The following is a 20524-nucleotide window of genomic DNA, read 5'->3' as shown; positions in this document are numbered from 1 at the left end:
TTAAAGCTTAATAAGTTTTCAAAAATGGCCTCCTTAAAATACCATTTGGCAAATCTGTAACATGAGAATTGCATATCCCTACATGACTGAGAATCATTGGCCCTAGAATCTAATGCACAGCACCTGTCTTTGCTTGATAACCTAAGGACTGAAGTGTTCTTGTAGTTCTTCAGCGACAGAAGAAACAGGTGACAGCATCTTGGAGTGATTGAGAGTGGCTTTTTGCTGGTTTTGCTTTTATTTTGGTTTTTACAAATTGGCCTGCTAGTTTCTTTGAAATTCTAAGAATCAGTTGTTCTACCTGAGATAGAAAAGTGGATTTTCTGTTATTTACAACTTGAGAATTAACAAGGAAATTTGTCATTCATATGAAAATATGAATGTTTTCCTTTTGTTTTTGCTCACAAATTTTCTTGTTAATTCTAGATGAGAGGCCAACTTCTCACCAGAGAGGTTTAATTTCACAGTTTGAGAAACACCATTTCCCTTAGAAATCCTTAGAAGAGAAGGCAATTAACTTTAGACTCATTTTTTAGTAATGAAATAAATTTAAATTAATCTAGTTCTACTCATATCTTGTAATTCTAGCTAATACTTGTGTAGATTATTATGCAATGCTAAGAAAGTACCAATAAAATAATATGATTGACACCATCCTATATACTTTCTTTCTAGCTTTTCTAACTTGCAAACAGATTTAAATGAAGCTTTTGCCTTATTGGAATGTTGCTAAGCATTAGTGTGAAATTTATGGCATTCTTTCAGTAGTTTAGTGAGCTCTGCATTGTTTATAGCAGGGGTGGGGAACATCTGGCTCACAGGCTCTATAAGGTGGGTGGAAATCTTTTGGTTTGGCCTTGCCAAGGTAACCACAGGCGAAGATCAACTGAAATCTAGGTACAACAACCTCCCACTGTCTTGAGTTTGATAATTTTGTATGGTCCTCAAATGCTGTTATAAATATCACAATGATCCTTTTGGAAACAAAAGTTTCCCCACCCCTGATTTATAGAGGGTAACGTCTGAGTGTTGATAACTTTTCTGCTATCTCTGTTATAAGATGTTTTAGTTTAGTTTTTTGACTTTTAAGAGTTGTTGTCTTTTTTTTTTTTTTTTCCCCTTAAGGAAAAAATGTCTTGAATGCCAAAAAAATTTTTTCACTGACTAAGAATAATTTCACTTATGGCTCTTTTGATTCTGGTACCTCATGCATTAATGTTTAGTTCTCTTTATTTTCCTCTGAATTTCCTTGTTACCTATGAAAAGGTATTGATTCTTGAGGTTCAGACCTAAAAAAAATTTTTCTTGAATTTGTGGGGAAGAATGATTCTTTTTAGGGCAGTGATTTTTAAGATAAAGATCTACTTAATTCTTCACTTGACTTCCAAAATATAAATGCATTCATTCCCTGTTTTTTTGGATTCGCAGTTGTTGATTTTCAATTTATTAGGTACTATTATATACTTGGATAGCAGATAAGACAACTTGATATTTTCCATTTAAATGAAATTAAAGGTCTTAGAATTTTGCGCAGGATTCCCTAATAGATAAATAGCCTTGGAGAAAGAAAGCCCTGAATTCAGATCTACCTCCAACACGTGTGTATGTTTTGGCTGTGGGACTCGAGCAGATCCCTTAAATTCTCAGTGTTTCCAGCAACTTTTTAAGATGAGATGTTGCAAAGAAGGTACTGACTTGCCTTGGCTGATGAAATACCAGTCCAGTCCTTAATTCTATAAAGATGAGGCATTTTCTCTAATCTCCATTGAGAAATGACATGACAACTGAGTAGGTTATCGAGGATGTGGTTTGGAAGGAAAGGGTGGTAAGGGCATTTTTATTGTCACTGATAAAGACAGTAACCTTTATCTATCATCTCTAAATATTTTCTCTCAAATTTTACTTTTAGAACTTCTTATTTCTCATTTTACTATATTATAATCCAAGGACCCTAAGTCTTCAGAATTTGAATAAACTGTTGTTTATTGTCAGTTCTGACACAAGACATCTTGCAGGAGACTTTTCCTGTAGGAATTATTAAATTCTAATGACTAAAAAAAAAAATGTAGCATGCTGTTAGGGGTCAAAGATTCAGCTTATCTTCATTTTTGTCATTACATTCTTGGACATCAAATACAAAATGATTAAACTTAATACTAAATATGTGTGTACACACATGTACACATACATATGTATAGATACAGACATAAATGTTGCTGTTGGTATGTCAATCAAAATTTATGTCTCTAACTCAAGGAAGTTACTTAATGTTTAGAAAAGTTATCAGATAAAAGTTACAGCCTTTGCAGTGCAGACCCTGATGATTATCCATGGCTGGTGCTTCAGGGTTGTTTGAGTAACTAACTGGATGGACTTTTCACTGACTTGGAGGATGTGAAATGGATTATTTCTTTCAGATCATTTGTTTTATTTTCTTCCTTTGCCTCTAGGTTCCAGTGGCATTCCTCTACTGTGAACTCACAATCAGGCTTCCCATTCATTGTTAGATCTTCAGGCATTCCCTGTTCTACCTAAAAAAGAGTGAATTTCAAAGCCATTGTTGTTTCTTTCACAGGCCATTTTGCCTCAGGATCTTCAGATCTTCCCTTTCTCACTCATTTTATAGGCTGTTACTGAGAATGAACCCCTATTCGATTCACCAGGCTAAATTTCCCACAGTTCAGGAGAGCTTTTGCTACATATCACCTATTATGAAGCAAACACGTTCCTAGAATGCATAAATTGATAGATTTGAGTTTAAACACTTGAGCAAGACAGGATATAGGCCCAAGAGATTAACAGTTCTCAAGACAAAAATTGAGGCGACCTATCAATAAGGTGGTAACATCCTGATGTTTTTAACTTTGCCTTTGGTTCTAATGTAGATTCCTAAATTGATGAGGTTTTAAACAAAAAATGTCAGAATTTAACTTTTAGCCTTGACAGTATTTGACAGCCTCTTCGAGTGTAAAAAATCAGGAACAAATAGTTTCAAACTTAATAAAGTATTAGTAATTTATAATTATCATCTGAAATACTCAATTTTTCCAAGAATTCCTATAAGTTTGATATCATGAAACTCCAAAATCTTTTCTTCTCCATGATTACCTCATTCATCCTGCAATTTCATAAGAAATCCTTGTCACATTCAGAAGTCTCACATAAACCAAAATAAACAAACTATCTTAGACCTAGGTGCAGTTGTCATTCTTTGACCCTAGCACACAGTAATATTCATCACGTATACTAATTTTGTCACAAAGGCAGAATGTGTAATATTTACTTTTTTTGGGTGTCATAATTCTGCTTTTACAGAGTCATGCATCATTGGCCCAAGCAATGGGATGCCACATCTGTGTACTATTCCAATATGTAATACCGAGTTGAACATGTTCCAAGATTATTAAGGTTACCAAAAATCTCTTTTCAATCTTAAGAAGTTACCAAATGTAATAGTTGTTCAAATGGGGTCACCCTTTAGTGGCTCTGGAGATGGGCCCAAAAAAGGTAAATCTCAGGCTAATATGAATAAAAGATTTGAAGTACTCGATTGACTTGGAAATATCAATGGACCATCATCTTCCTAGTCTTAAAAGCATTCGTGGCCTCCAAAGATTAGGCGATGCTGCCTTGTAAAAAAAGTTCTGAATTCTTTCTCAGATTTGTTTTCTTACTGTTATATTGATTTTTAATGATGCATACGAGTGTGCAAATGAATTAGTCACAATACTACTCTATAGTTTTACACAACTTGGATATTTATGTTCATCTTTTTATTTTTTAAAAATTGATTTCCTGGGAAAACGACTATAAAATGTTTCCTTTTTCTTAAATGAAAGATTCATGAATTAATCTGTTACTATATAGGCTTTTGATATTCATTTGCTTGAACTTTGACATTTGTGTATTATTCTTTATGAATCTTCTAATTATCATGGAGGAATACAGTTCACTTAAACATGTGTTTACTTCGGGCTGAATGCTGGGTAAACTGAAAATGTTTTTCAAGGCAGAGGGACAGCCCTGATGGAAGTGATTAATTTCTGTTCTTTATGCCCTCTTTCATATTAATGTCATTGGATTACCTTCATATTTTGATACAAAAACTACCATTCTTGTTGGCAACTAATCTTGAAATTTTTTTCTTATGTGAAATACATCATTTTATTAACTTTCGGGTTGACACTTTTTTTTTTTATCTGCTCAAAGTAGAAGGTGGGAAAAGGGAAAGAAAAATGAAGTATAAATGTTTGGGGAAGATATTTAACTGAAATTTCGTTAAAATCTGACTCCAGTATTTTTCTCTTCATTTGCTGTGCTTGTATAAACAGTGTGACACCATCACAACAACAGGCCCGTGTCTGTCCTCCCCATATGTTACCCGAAGATGGATCTAATCTTTACTCTGCTCGGGGCATTTTGTCGTTTATCCAGTCTTCCACCCGTAGGGCTTACCAGCAGGTCTTGGATGTGCTGGATGAAAATCGCAGGTGATTGGCCATCAGTGACTCTTGCAGCTTTACTGCTTGATTTTTCATTATTGTTGTTTTTGGCTTCTTGTTGGTGGAGTGTGGTGTCTTTTGTGTTTCCTTCTTTATATTCTCTTTCTAACTAGCAATGGATGAAAACTTGTTTTGCTTTCTTTTGCTTTTAGTGTTCTTAACTTATTGTCCAAAATTCACATTTCTTGAGGCTGTTTTAGCTAATTCTTCCCCTAGCTCCTCATTGTAGAAAGTGAACAGTAGTTTTTTTTAAAAAAAGGTTGATTGCCATTGGATGTGCCAAGAGAGAAGTAACCATTGTCATTAGTACAAATAAGATTGACCTCTCTAGATCATTGGATTTATTGTAAGAAGGACTCTTAAATATGATGTAGTCATAAGTGCAGAGCTTATAGGTGAAGAACTGAGATGAGGGCCAGAGAATTGAAGTGGTTTCCCCATTTAAGCATATTGCCAAGCCAGAACGGGAGGATGGCCACTCTGGTTGAAGCCACTGTTCTTATTTCTGTATTATATTAAAAGACATTTGAAGAGAGTTTATCCAAAATATCATTGGCTAGATTTTGTCTTGTGCTAACATTTTACATAACAATTTAGGCTTTTTCCATCTCTTCAAGATCTGGGATATAGACATAAGCATATCAGCTTATTTGCAAAACTCTAGGAAATTCTAATCTGGGTAATTTAAATGCTGAATATTAATCATAGTAGATAACTAACTTATTTATATTTGCTCCAAATCAAAAGCACTGTATACTTTTACTTTAGGTAGCAAAAATTTTTTCTCCCCTTTCTTACTTGAATACTAGCACTTCGTTTGACACTGCCTGCCCATGTTTAAAGCCTATCTTTAAAAGTATTTCAAAATGCTCTTTTGGGTAATATTTTTATAGCCAGTGTTTTACTGATTCTCTTTATTTTGAGGATGGGAAAGTGAGAGAGGAGATCATGATTTCATTTGGGAAAGCCCAGTTGATAAGTCTTTACTGATGCAAATCAGCTATTAAATTGCTGTTTAGTACTAGAAAGTGGCTTGTGGGCTGGGAAGCCTCTTTTGTCCCTTATGGATTTCTGTCAGAGATGGGCCTTTGTACTGTCTTAGAGGCCAGCTCGTTATCCATTAGTGATTGGACATCACGTCTTAACATCTTTAATAAAAACTCACAATTATATAGAACTTTGGGTTTGCAAAACACTTTTTCTTCTACCACTTTAGGACAATTTTTTAAAAGCTCCATTTTATAGATGTGGAAGCTGAGATTCTTTATTAAACTACTTTCCCAGGGTGCTTTTAAGTGTACTGTGAACATGTGCTTTTGAAGCTTATAAGCTTCAGTATCTTCAATAGAAGAATAAATATGTGTTTTTCTACACTGCTCTTGTAGGCACTTGTTGTAGGTATTATAACAATAAAGCAAGATTTTTTTTAATGTTACTATTATAACTAATTTTATTTGATGAAACCTGACAACATAAATTGTTCTTTACTTTGAAAGCGGTATTCATTGATCCCTTTCATAAGAGATCATACATAAGAATTATGTATATTCTGTATAGCTTATTGTGAAAGGAATTTTGCCACTTTTTACCACAGTGTGTACACATATATGAGGCAGGGATGGAGCATTAGCTGTCATTTACCCAAGACTTTTGGATTTAATCGGTGGCAAGAAACTTCATCCATAATTCTAGACCCTAGGATCTCTTCCTTTTTTGTTAGAAGCATGCCAGACCGGGCCTACAGAGATAGATCATACAGTGATTTTGGAGTCTGCTTAGGAATTGGAGTCTTCTCCTGTATAATTTGAAGACCTGAAATTTCCTGAAACTTAAAATGGCATAGAACTGTTCCTATATAGCGTCACTTATCTAATGTGGTCTAGAACACCTCAATTTTAAGACCATGCACCAGAGGGACTCTAGGCTAGTGTATTACATGTTCACTGAGTGTGAATATTTCTCTAGCCTATAGTTATTGTATATATCTACAGCTCTGTCAGAACTTTTACTGTTTCTTCCATTATAAGTGTTATTGTACTGACTATTCATTAGTACTAAAAAAAAAAAAATCCAAGTTCCAGAGTCCTAATTGTATTAAATTATAATAAAATTCAAGCATGATGAAATGAATGGAATATTTCCTAGAAATGTCATTTTAGCATAATTAAACCAATAATAATATCACTAATTTATTAGATAGACTTTGCATTAGGTTCACTCATGTCTTCAGAATTATTATTAGATGTCTTCATCATGTCTACTATATAAAACCTCTTTATAAAGGGCTCTTTATAAGCCTTTTGTACATTTTTAGATATTTTAAATTTTATCAATTCAGAATTGTCTTACTGGGCAAAAGCTATCTTAATCTTTCTTTAACCACTTAAAGAACAAATAGCGTATATAATGTAAATAATTTTTAATTATTCATGGATTAATTATGACACTATCTGGTCTCCTAGACACATCATAAAATTTCTATTAACACATTCCTCATTCAAAATATACAGTTTCAGTAGATGGTTTCTTTTAAAAATTTAAATGTATTCAAATCTCTTAAATTCTACTTGTTGGGTAAGTTTTCAGAGTTATCAGTAGCAAATAAAATTCCTATTACTTATAGCATGATTTCATAGGAATTAAAAAATAGGAATGTGAAATTTGGATAATTATTTACTTGCATGATTACAAAATGCTGCTTATACAGGTTTAAATGCTTTTGTGTTTTTGCTTTGTTTTGTTATTCTAGAGGATAACTTTGTTTTTCTTGGTTTACTTTTGCTGTTGGGTTTAATAGGGTGTCTTTTAACTTTGGTCCTGTCCCTTTAGAAAGAGCATTTTAAAGTTAGAGCTATTGTGCTTTTGAGTTTCTGGGTCTTGTTTTGTTTGTTGTTTATTTTTTCCAGTTGGCTTTTCTTTCTGCTTTGTCACAATTACATCATAATGACTTGTAAAAGTGCCTTTTTTTAATTAAAAGGACACTGATTTTATTTTTAAATTAACAATTTAAATTTATCACTGATTACCTTTTTTGCATTTCAGAATGGGCAGTGAAAATAGGTCAGTTTTATTTTGCCTCTTGAGTTTGTAATTGTACAGTTAAAATTCAGATAATTAAAAAAATTCTGGAAACATTTGTTCACATAAATTTAGAAAGTAAGATTTATTAACTATTTAACAGTGTCCCTTTAATGTTACTCTTATTGTGCATATCAATATGATAACATTATTTATTCTATAAATGAGCATTGTCACATATAAGTTAAAGCAGATTTTAAATTATTTTAGATAGGTTGAATTGTTTTCCATATTGATGTACTCCTGGTACTCAAGCTCGTTTTGTTTTAGAAATCTTGACCTATGAATTTGGGATTTTAGCATGCAGAAATAAGGTATATATATTAAGGGGCCATCAAGTTAGAATTAGATTTAAATTATATGACTACCAGATTAACTAATAGAGGAATGCATTATAATCTTCATTTTACCTGTTTAATTAGTGTCATTTGATGATGGGTCATTGGCTTGTAGTTTTAAATTATTTAAATTAATGTATATGCACATGCTTGTGTGTGTGTATGCATACATTTATACATGCATACATATATCATAGGAAATCTCCATAATTATTTATTCTACTTGACTAACTGACATGACATATCAATGTTGTCACTAAGTGTTGTCATAAGAGTGATTAGTACCTTTGGTGTCTTTAGGGCAGGCTACAAATGAGTAAGCTTGTTGAGCTTGTTAGGAATAATTCTTTTATACAGGTATCTAGGTGGAGCTGGTGAAGAATTTCTACAGGATTCATTCATGTTCCCAGGAGAGTGGTGTGAGCAGCACGATTTTGTGTCCCCAAACACAGAGACCATGTTGGCTTAGTCATTGATCAGACAAGAAGCTTCTCAGAAACTGTTTCTTATCTTTTACTCATTTATGTTATTAATTACAAGAAAACAGTTACTGATGACCACAGTTGTGATCATTCACAAATCTAGTTACTGTTTATGTATACAATTCAGAGTAAACTAAAAGAACTTGACCAGTCTTATGCTTGGAAAATAAATGAGTATTGAAGTAATTTTGTCACAAGACTAGCCAAATAACTTTTCTAAAGTGTCCATCCAATGAAAAAATTATTGGTATTGTAAAGAGAAAAATCTCATTTTAATATAAGAATATTATTTAAACCATAATTTTTTAAAAACCATTATAATAGCAGATCTCAATGTATTTGTAGTTTTTGTAGTTCTCTCTCCTCCAGTAACCTATTAAAATACATACACACACACACACACACACACACACACACACACACACAACATACATATGTGGTGGGAAATGAAAAGTTGTCATTAACAGAATTCTTTCATTAATTTGGATTAATTTGTGCCTCTGTAAAACTGTTTATTTCTGCTTTACCATTCAAAATATTGATACAGCAGTATACATAGCTATATAAAAGAAATGCCTTGATCCAAATCTTTGCAGGAGGGCTGACGGATCACAGATATGTGTATTTGAGAATTCTCTACTAGCCAGAATATTGTCAACAGTACAAACTTTTATCTTTGTACTACCATCCATTTTGTCAGTTGCCACAGGGTATAGTTGATTACTCTAGTTACAATAAGTTTTAGGAAAAATTCTTCAACATTAAAGGCTACCTACTAGAATTTCAGTGGTTCATAAGAAAAAATGGTGTGTGTATATATGTTAACTATCCCAGATACTTGTCTAATTTGCCTTTATATTATAATTACCAGTTTGAGAAGACAAAATGAAATGCGATGTGAAAGGTAACCTTTGGCTTCTTGGCTGTGCATTATTGAATGGAAATCTTTGTGGCGGAAGTGACTCTTGCTGTTCATGCGACAGATATGTTTGAATATAGAAATATGCTTTTAAATCTTAAACCCTGATCTGTTGTCATAACTTAACAACAGTGGCTTCTGCTAACATTTATTTAATAGCTGTAATACTAGCATATTCTGGATGGTGTTTCAGTAATAATTTTGATAGTTATACAGGTTTAAAATAGGTTACAAATTTTTAAGATAAAACTTTACTTCTCCCTTGACTTAACTAACAAAATGCAAGTTTCATGAGCCTCCCCAAAAGTACTTTTCATGTCCACTCAAAATCCTGAATGTTTAGCCTAGGATAGATTACCCTTGTGTTGCCTTTAGAAAAAACGAATATTTAAATTGTTGGATTTTCAGGCCAAATTTGATGAGGATGAATTACAATATGACCAAAAGCCCTGAATCTTGTTAACTTTTGGAAGAGACAATTCCAAAGGACATTAAAATATTTATTATGGATAAGAAATATAGAATCAAACAGTACCTGTTAGTACCTGGAATTAAATTAAAATAAAATAAAATTAGGCCAACCAAAAAGAATACAAGAATTTTTCTTCTCTTCTATTTTTCACCTTCTTTCTCTTCTATTTGAGTAAATTTTGCTGACTACTTTTGGGAGAGTTGCTTAATGGTCTTTTAGAGCTTTTAATTTGGTGGGAAAGGCATTAATGCTTCTAATTGTCTCGGCTAGAACCAAGTCCAATATGTTTAGTCCCTGAGCTCAGTTCCCCACACAGTTTTCCACTGCATCTTACCTTCATTGTCAACAGCCCTGTATGTTGGTCCTGGTTGTCTCTGGGGACTAAACTTCAGTTATGGAGTTGTGCATGCTGCCTCACTTGCTCCTGCTCAGCTTTTAAAGCCAGACATCCCCTAAGGGACCCTTTTTTTGCTCCAGAACTGAGGGGATGTGTCTCTGCTCTTAAAACTGAAGGTCTTTTATACTTACTGGGTTGTTTTTTTTTTTTAATATAACACCCCTCCTCCCTAAAATGAAGAGACATGAGTCTAAGCCTGAGATGGATGAGCTGGGGGAGGAGGGGAAAGAAGAAGCCCTGGGAAACAGCTGAAAATTACAATTAGGATTCAGCAATATATAGGGCTGAGTTGTATCAAATGAGCAACCATGAACATGCAGGTGCAACTGAATGATCCTGAGACATACTTTTGAAGTTTCTCATGATTATAAAAACAGAAATTCCAATACTGTTTTGTCTTAGCAGCATATGTGTAATAAGAGGTTTTTATCAAGTTAGTTTTTTGTTGAGAAATATAAAAAGGAAGGCGTTTAAAATACAGGCTTGTTTAAAATTGAGGTAACATTATATTGTATTGAAATATACAATATAATCGAATATATTTGACATTTCTCTTTGTCCTGTTTTTTTCCTACTTTTGTGTTTTTCGTTACTTCTTCTCTGTCTCCTGATCTGTCTCGTGCCTACATCCTGCAAAACCCTGCTTTAGGCCAGTGTTACGTGGGGGGTCCGCGGCTGCCACTGCCACTTCTAACCCTCATCATGAAATCAGGTAAATCAGGCGTCCTTGTTGAGCCTTTTTGCCAGTCAAGAGTAAATAAATAGTTTAATGAAGTTTGATCTCTATAGCTCTATGAAATTTCAAATACATTTGACTTGAATTTTTTAATATACTTTGGATTTTCTATAGTTTTCACTTTTATGATTCAGGCATCTCTAAGAGAAATGCTTTTACTACTCACGATGTTCTTGCATTGTGGTGACAGGTAATTTCTTTAGCTATACAGTTAAAACTTCGTCACTTTTACTTCAGTGAGCTCTCTTAAGTTCTTGTGAACTTGTGAGACTCATTCATACTTAAAAAAAAAAAAAGCCTTAAATTTTAGACTCATAAATTGCAGAAATAAAAGCTTTTTAAAGAGACTTGGGAACCTGGAATGTCATTTAGACAAGGGGTCTTTAATCTGGCGTCCATTAACCTTTTTTTTCCTTCCCTCACCCTCCAGATATTTTTGGTTGCTTTATCTCAGTATATCTCATTAATACTATTTAGTAATCCTCCATGTTTAATTTTCGCATTTAAAAATGTTACTCTGAGAAAGGGTCCCAGAGCTTCTCCAGATTGCTAAAAAGGGAACCCCTGATGTAGATCAGATTTCTCATTTTCTAGATGAGTACCCTGGAGTCGAGAGGAGAGAAGAGAAGGTAGTTGCTTAAAAGCACTTGTGGAGTTGGCTGCAGAGCCACTGTTCCAACCAGGGTTCTCTGATGACTAGTCATTCTACTGTCCCACATTGCTCCTCACAAGTCTCTTGCATCTAATTGGCTCTTCTAATATTGCACATAAGTGATATGTTGCATTTGCACAAATAGGATTCTTAAGTGCATTAGGTCTCTAAGAAATTTTTTTTTAATTTGATGAATAAAAGTTGATAATAAAAATACACTTTTAAAAATGACTCCAATTTTAATTTCCTAAATCAGCTGTTCTCTATATAATTCAAATCTTTTTCTCCTCCTATTGGTGGGATTTTGTCATTGGCTCTCTGCATCAGTGTTCGAATCAAATATACAAATAATCAAGCACTCTGTGATCTCATGGATATAAATATTCCCTTCAATAATGCAGATCACATCTTGTCTCTGCCTGCCCATCCTGCCTTTCCTATATTAGTAAATCACAAATATAGGCCAAAAATACATGTAGGGAAGCATCAGGAATACCAAACAAAATAGGCTCTGCCTTACATTCTACTGGAAAGAGCAAGACATCTCTCTTCTCAGGGGTACTGTTTGAAGAAGTATTGATAAATGGGCTATTACTGGATATCATCTACTACCTTAATTTTTCTTTTGGCTAAGGTGAATTCATGAGTTTCTCATTTTTGTTCTATGATCCATTTTACTTTTCCCTAAAAATTCTTTTCAGATTGTTAGCCAACAGTGTTTTGACTGCCTTGCTGTAATTTTCAATTTCAAGTCAGGCAAACCTCAGCTAAAAAGATATTTTAGAAATCAAAGTTTTTAGCCTGGCAGCTATAAAGTTATTAATATTTTATAACTATTTTAATATGAGTGTCCTTTGAAATCCTATGCATTTAGCAAACTGTTCATCATCTCTAAACTGCTATGGCAAAAAAAAAAAAAAAATTAAGAACCCCAGAATAGAATCTGTTAAGAAATGTACTGCTCATTGCAAGTTTCATTGAGATAATGTCAGGTTTTTGTTTTTAACTTGCTTGAATTTTTTTGATGGGTAAATTTTGATCAGTCATTTTTCAGTCATCTCCAACTCTTTGTGATCCCATTTGGGATTTTCTTGGCAAAGATAGTAAAGTGGTATGCTATCTCCTCATTTGAGGTGAGATGAGGAAACTGAGGCAGACAGAGTTTAAGTGACTTGCTGGGGTCACACAGCTAGGAAGTATTAGAGGCTGGATTTGAACTCATGAAGATGAGATTCCCTGACTTCAGGCCCATCATCTATCTGCTGTGCTCCCTAACAGTCCCCAGACCTTACCTAGTAATTCATGGAAGACTTAAAGAATTTAGTACCTCTTTTACATTTGTAATTGGCTATTTCTGCTTTGCAGATTTAACTTTTTCAGCTTGAAATGTAAGTGTATAGGCCCTACTGGTATTATCTAGGGACTTCTCGGGAATTTTTGTTCATTGGTTTGTCCATATTTTGTTTTCTCCAAATCTCATTATGTGTGATACCAAAAGAAAAGATAGCATTGGTGGGACTAGGTTGTGGGAGAAGTCTGTAGCAGTATGGATTTTTAGTCCTTTGCTTTTTCCATTTTTTCCTGTGTGTGACATTCTGTAACTTGCCCCTGGCAAAACAATGAGTTTTGGAGTCTCCTGAGGAGAGTGCTCTTCTCTGTTACTCTTTGACACCCGACAACTATCTCATCCATCTGGTTCACTCTTTCACTTGATAAAGGAAAGTGAAATCCCTGTGAAGCTAAGACTTTGGACTCCAGGGCCAGGATTCAACTAAAACTCCCTCTAGCAGTGCAAAAATAAACTATGTTCAGAAAAAGTATTCAGATGGGCTCAAAACGATTTAAGTTCATTTTGCTTATAGAACCTTTAGAGTTATAGATCATAGGATTTAATTTTGAGATGGATCTTATATGTCATAATGCCTGGCCTTTATAAAACTTTCAAGTTCAAAGAGCATTTTACATCATGATTTAATTGTCCCTCACACTTGTGTTGTGCAGTAGATACTATGGGTATTGTTAATATTTTTATAGATGAAGAAACTAAGGCAGGGAATGGGTGAGGTAGCCCTGGTAAGATAACTGGTGAGTGCCCTCCCCTGGGCTGATGTTCTTCTCAGCTTCCTCCTGAAGCCTGGCATCTGGAGTCCTTGGGAAGCTGGGGCTACTGCTTCTTGGTGCAGGACTAACCTTTTTTGGAATTTATGAAGGGAATCCCCTCTCCCAGTGCAGTTTGGCAGCTTGTAGCCTTCTGCTGGTCTCAGGTGTTTGCCTGGACCATGGTCAGATCAGCCAGTATGTCAGAAGAAGGCCTGGAACCCAGTTCCAGGTTTAGGACCAGCCTTTTCTTTCCAATAGGCTACATAGTCTCCATTGTACTATATCTTAACATTATAACAATAATGTTAAGATAAAATGTGTGATAAAAATTAAATTGTATTCCCTAGACCCAACACACTGAGGCAAGAAAGGACATATTAGGAAAATTGTTTAGGTGATTCAAATAAGACTTAAAACAAAAAAGTAATTTAGTTAACTAGAGTAAAGTAATCTCTAATTTTTCCAGATAATTGAACTTTATTGTAGTACAAGAAAAAAATACGAACAAAATTCCATTTAAATTAGTATAAGTTTTTATTTTGCTCTTGCATCTCCCTCTAAAAAAGTTTTTTTGTAAGATTGTTCTTTTGCTTCTGTTGTTATTTTGTTGGGCTTGTTTTTTTTTTTTTTAATATTTATTTATTATATATTTTTTTCTCTTTTTTGGGGGGAATGAGGACATATATTTAAGTCAGACTGTTAGAACTCATTTCTGTCTTTTGTTTTGGAATGGCAAGCTGCATGTCTCTACAGAGTGGGTTGGCTCCTGTCCGTACCGTTTATAACATTGATTCCTAAGGTTGCATATCATTCCTTTAAAATTTTCATCTTTGTGTGTCTTTGGGAAGGAAGTTTCTGCGTTTGTCTCCCAAGTTAGTAAACTTTGACATGCCAGGGTTTGTCTCCATTGCCTTCTTCCACAAACTCCAAAAGCCTTGGTGCAGTTTGAAGCTTTAGCTTATAGCTTTCATAGCTTTAGAGAGCATTAAGATTTGGGGAACAATAGGGACCTACTCATGTGCACATACTAAAGCCATACAAGTACTTGCATAGCTGTTTGGGTCAAGAAAATAAGGATTAGTTGGTGAAGGGAACCTGTGCTCCTTCAGTGAGAGAATACAGAAGACAGAAGCTAGACGTTATGGAAAGGGAGAGGACAGTCATTTTGTGACTGTACTGGGGAGAAGTAACAGGTGGCAGGGGGTAGCTAGAAAAACCAGAAGGACTCAAACTCTAGTTGTACTGTGAGCATGACTAATACATGAATAAAGAGCATATTTATTTTTCAGTCAAACTGTTAAAATTTAGACACATTTATAAAATAAGTTAATACTTTTTGAGATACAAGTTATTTTTCTCCTGGAAGAAGACAGAATAGGGCATTTATTTTCTGTTTTCATGCCAGTCTCCAGCTGATAACTGCAGATGGAAGTGAGAGCTTGCAAATATCCATCTGTCTGGAATTTAAAGTGGGTTTTACAAACCTTTTTCAGCCTGAGTCTCTTTGACATCAGAGTAAATTTCATTTGTCTCCCTTCTCTCAGAATTATCCTAACTTTTAATCCGAGTCAGTGCTTCTTTGTATTTATAGATATCTCTGCTTTATTCCTCTAAGCTCATGCCTATCACCTAGATAGGTGCCAATCTAAAGTCCTTTGTCATTTCACATATTGATTGGTATTAGTTCAGATTGTATCGTCCGCAACGATTCCAAACCATGAGGTTCTTTTCTCGACATAATAAAGTCCTTTGCACATTGTGCATAGAATTTTCTTTTGTATTCTTAAACTCTTTTTGTTTGTTCTACCAGATATGGTCTGACGTCTTTGGACACGACAATTGAAGGAACACCAGATGATGTGACTGTTGTAGATGCTGCTTCCCTGAGACGTCAGGTATTTGAAAAACACTAGCTAAGGCATCCTGGCTCTTGGTGAGCACTCATGGCCTGATCTGAGACCATGTATGGCCCAGAATGCCCTCTAACACTCTTGAAAGTGGATGTATCATCCCATCTATCTCTCTATATCCCCTAGACAGGTGAGGAGGAAAGTGGGCAAATTATTTAAAGTTTTTCTGAACAATGGGATGTAATGAGAGAGCCCAAGAGTGGGAATCAATGAGCTGAAGTTCGGCTCTGGCTCACACTCTTCACTTTGATTTCTTGGAATATCTAGTTTCCTGATTTGCAAAATGAGGAGGTTGGAGCAGGTACCTTCTAAGGACTGAGGCTGCTCTGTATTTGAATTCATTAAAAACAAGTTAAGGCAGCTGGGTAAGTTCACAGACAGCACTGGGCCTGACTTGCACCACCCGAGTTCAGATCTGGCCTCAGACACTTGCTAGGACCCTGGGACAGTCAGGTAACCCCCTTCAGCCTCAATTCTCATCTGTAATTTGGACTCATCGTGGAGAAGGAAGTGGCAAACAAGGCTTGTTACCCAGAGAACCCCACAGCTAATGTGGGCAGGCTGTGTAGTCATGCCAAACAGCAGCAGGAATGAGCTGTGGAACCCCTACCAAGTTATGTAGCCCCTCTGGCCCCAGTAGCCCTCGGAGGCAAGTGCAAGCACAGCCCCTCCCACCCGTGGGCCTGTTGCTCACCCTCCCTTAACTCCATCTCTTAGCTTGTTGCTTTTGGAACTCGCCTCCAAAAGGCCTTTCTAGAAATGCTGTAGAAAGTGCTAACGTATTTCCATGCTGTCTTTTATGGTCTCCGTATTCATTTGTTGGAGAGATGTGGGTAGGATGAGCTAGTTTAGCTTTCTAGTAAATAGAATCCTAGATTTAAGGGCAGAAAGGATTGTCAGAGGCCACTTATTATAATTTCATTTTACGAATAAAAAACTGAGGCCCAGAAAGTTTAAAGGACTTGCCCAAGAGATCACAAGAGATGGGGAAACAAGGAGACAGAACTTGCATTTAAATTGCGTTTTTCTGGTTGCAAATCCAATACTCTTTCCACTGTTAACCTATGCTTTCCTTAGAATATGACACCCTTCTATCAATATGAATTGATGTTAGAATTTCAGGTTGCAAACGTTCCCTAAGGAAGGAATGACAAGACAGACAAACAGGATAGAAGGAAAAGGTTCAAAGAATGGTGGAATTTTAGAATTAGAAGGAATGCATGTAGTCTAAGAGCCATGTACTACTGACAGGTAGTAATGGAGTGACTTTGAGGGGTACTTTTTTTTTTTTTTAATGGATTTAGTTTGGTTTTATTTAGCAAATGTCACTATAGTAAATATTTGTAGAATAAATAACATCTGTGACAAATTTTTTAAGGCACTTTCATTATGCTGTTTTGTAAGACAACTTAAATTTTATGACAAGTACTCATGTACTTTTGGGGTTTTTTCTTAATTAGATAATCAAACTTAATCGACGTCTCCAACTTCTGGAAGAAGAAAACAAAGAACGTGCAAAAAGAGAGATGGTCATGTATTCGATTACCGTAGCTTTCTGGCTGCTTAATAGCTGGCTTTGGTTTCGCCGCTAGAGGTAACCTCAGCTCTCTAACGTACTTGTCATAACAGCTGGAAATATAAAGCATTTGCAAACTTCTTTGTTTCTGTCTCTGCATTGTATGCCGTTTGATAATCCATGCACTGAAAATGTATTTCTTTGGGAAAGGACAAAGGATCTAAAATTTCAAAACTGAAAGGACATCCTGTTGCTTGATTGTATTTATTTTTTAATCATATTTGCAGTAACACCTACTTAATAACCTCCCTTTGCATGTTTTGTTAATAGGCCTAAATTTGTTTCTGAAAAGATTTGTTTCTCTTGTCTACATAAAAACAGACCACACTAATTCTCTAAGTAGTAGAGAGGGCTTATAAAATTTGCAAAAAGTATCTGTAAAAAAAAGTATCTGTTTTTGTCCTATGTGTGAAACACTGTTAGATGAAATCATTTGTGATTAGATACTTTTGCATCAGCTTCCCTGTAGCTGACATGAACACTTTAAGCATTACATCCTGGTGCCAGATTCAAAAGAACCAAGTCATATAATATTTCATAAGTATGTTCATTAAGCACATGTACAGAATAAATTAAAGGAATTCTTGCTAACATTTCAACAAATTATCCAGAAGTGTGTGTGATATGTATTTTCTTATTTTAGTCTTAATTTTGCAGATGTTTTTCTATGAAATACATTTTTAAGCAAGTCCATGTGTGAGTGATTTAAAAGATTACGGAAAAGGTACCAATGTAGTGTATTTAATAAACTGTCGAACTAAAGCAGTGTTTGTCTTTTGAAAAGTTTTATTTCTTCACATTTTTACTGTGAATGTATATGTAGTGTATATGATACCAAATCATATCTTCTAGTTTCTGGAAGGAACAATTGATTTCTCGATGGTAGTAAAAGCTGTCATTCTTTTTTTTCCCCCTTTCTTTTAGATCTTCAAACCAGTAGGTGAGAATGACACTAACATAATGAGTAGTTTTGTTATTTTATATCTATAAAGCATCTTACATTAAGAGGTCTCTTGTTTTTGTATCTTCCTTCCACTGTAGAGTGTGGCCCCCAAGATCCTTAATCTCACAGAGTGCAGATCACCAATGAAACCTGTTCCTGGGAGTCTTCAGTTATGAGAATATTCACCCTGCAGCTCTTTTCCTTTTTTAATTCAAAGACTGATGTAATCCCCATATCCTCGAATATCCACTGTACTGGAGCCAATAAAAGAAGCTCCCTCCTGACATGTTAAGTGTCTTCCTTCCAGTCAGTGAGTTTGGGGTGAATTAGTACATGAAAATTCTAGATGAGGACCAGGAAATCCTAAGTATTGAGGCACTGACCAAATGACGGGGGTTCTATATATAATAGGTGTTGATAATAGTCAAAAATTTGTCCTGTATTGAATCATACAACTTGTGTTACAGAGAAAGGATAAACAATTTACTTGAATATCAGCTAATTTTGTGTACTTACTATAAGCCTATTCTCAAGTTGGTCTGCAACTAAAAAAGTAATTGTATACCCTATGGGGATTTTTGTCAGTAAACAGAGAAACTTTTGTCTCCTCAGTGCACATAGTGTTTTGATGCACCGTAGCCAGTTGAGCCAAAATGAAAAGGACTGGAATAAGAGTATTGATCCTAAAGATTTGTGTCTCATTATTTGGAATGTAAATAATTAATTTCAATGGAAGATCAATCTCTCTGTCTCTCTCTTTGGAAGTGTTCTAAGAAATACTGAAGAGTGATAGTAATTATATTCACTTAGTATAAAAGTGTGCCTCAGGCTTCTACTTGTACACATTCTTAATGTCATTTATAGTGTGGAACCTGAGGTTAGTAGGTTGAAGACACGGTTTGAGAACACTGATCTAGACTTTATTCTCCAAGTTCTGAACTGCATCATGCCCTGTGCTGGACTCTACCAATTAAGATTCCTCAGGCATTTGCCATTGTCATATCTGAGCTAGTACGCTCTTGTGCGTCACCCAGGAAAAAGTCACTGTTGCTTCTCATCAAATAGGATTGAATAAGCTATATCTATAACCTCAGAATATGAGTTCAGTTGCTTGATTGTGTATAAACAGTTCGACTAGGTAAACCTCTAAGTGTAAACTATTTGGAATTCTCTTTCCTTTAAACAATTAAAGGCAAGATTGAGATAATTTTGTAATCGTGAAATTCAAAGGCTAAAAGGGTAGTGTAGTATTTGGTCTTTTTTGGTCATCTGACTCTTTGTGACCCCTTTTGGAATTTTCTTGGCAAAAATACTAGAATGGTTTGCTAATTCCTTCTTTGGCTCAGTTTATTACACATAAGGAAACTGAGGCAAATCAGATTAAGTGATTTAGCAAAGGTCACACAGCTAGGAAGTGACTGACACCAAAACTCACGAAGATGAGTTTTCCTGACTTTAGACCAAGCATTCTCTCTACTGCACCAAGTAACCCTTTTTAAAGTTATGAGGCTTTTCTCTGTATTTAACATTGTACTAATAATAAATAGACAAATGAAAACCAAACATGTTATATTTTTTTTTAGTGATCTATCTAAAATGAAAAGTAAAAAAGAAGGAAAACTCACAGTGATACATTGAATCTAACAGTTCCTGTGAGTTGTTGGTATTTTAATCTATTAATAGTAATGTTTACAACTAAATGTGATGTGAATATCTATACACATACCCCTTGTGTTTTCAGGTGTTTGCTTTTAAAATGTTTCTATGGTAGATGGTAGATGCTGATTTTTGCCAATTTATATGCAGAAAGATGTTCTGTTTTGAAGAATGATTTTGTAGAGAAAGTATTTTCAGGATAACTTTTTTTTTCCTCTAATAATAAATTTTCTCTAATCCCCTTTCAACTTTTTTTATTGGATATCTGGCATTGAAGTGGAACTATTTTAATGGGCATAAGCTGAATATTCTTATATATGAAATTTAATTTAACAAGTATTTATTTATGTATTTACTAAGTGCCTAAGTATTGTAGAAGGTACAAAAGAAATGATGCGAGCTTTGTCCTTAGGGAACTGACAGTCTATTTATACATCAGTAGACATACGTGCAACTATTTAGATAGCCATACATGCAACTATTAATATAATAGTAAAAAAATAAAATGTTGTGCCAAAACATGTAGCATAGTCATATAGTATAGTATTGATCCTTTGGAAGAACAGAGGAAGATTGAGATTATATAAAATCAGGTCATGAGATGTCCTTATCTAAATACTACCTATCCTTCCAAGGCTGAGAGTATTATAGATCATAGCATTATGAACAGTAACATTGCAAAGGGAATGACCATGGCATAAGAGGCATTAGAGTTTCAAGATATGTATAGAAATCACTATTAACTAAATATCTACTTAAAAGC

At 34.7% G+C, this 20524-nt stretch overlaps 1 protein-coding gene across 20 annotated transcripts in view; it reads left to right on the top strand.

Moving 5' to 3' along the window:
- Positions 1-18389, top strand: part of MFF (mitochondrial fission factor) — a 41314-nt gene extending 22925 nt beyond the window's left edge. For 7 of the 20 annotated variants that reach the window (XM_051983407.1, XM_051983399.1, XM_051983396.1 and 4 more), the window contains 7 exons: positions 4332-4490; positions 7545-7562; positions 9272-9304; positions 10838-10900; positions 15487-15571; positions 17047-17180; positions 18204-18389. In XM_051983407.1, coding sequence (XP_051839367.1) covers positions 4332-4490; positions 7545-7562; positions 9272-9304; positions 10838-10900; positions 15487-15571; positions 17047-17178 — 490 coding nt within the window. In that variant the 3' untranslated portion in view covers positions 17179-17180; positions 18204-18389. Of the gene's footprint in view, positions 1-4331; positions 4491-7544; positions 7563-9271; positions 9305-10837; positions 10901-15486; positions 15572-17046; positions 17925-18086; positions 18103-18203 lie in introns of those variants that run through there. The other 13 variants (XM_051983406.1, XM_051983410.1, XM_051983408.1 and 10 more) reach the window with 7 other exon arrangements.
- The last annotated feature ends 2135 nt before the right edge of the window (positions 18390-20524 follow it).

The sequence above is a fragment of the Antechinus flavipes genome, chromosome 3 (genome assembly GCF_016432865.1).
Source record: "Antechinus flavipes isolate AdamAnt ecotype Samford, QLD, Australia chromosome 3, AdamAnt_v2, whole genome shotgun sequence".
NCBI lineage: Eukaryota > Metazoa > Chordata > Mammalia > Dasyuromorphia > Dasyuridae > Antechinus > Antechinus flavipes.
This window is presented reverse-complemented; position numbering and strand designations above follow the sequence as displayed.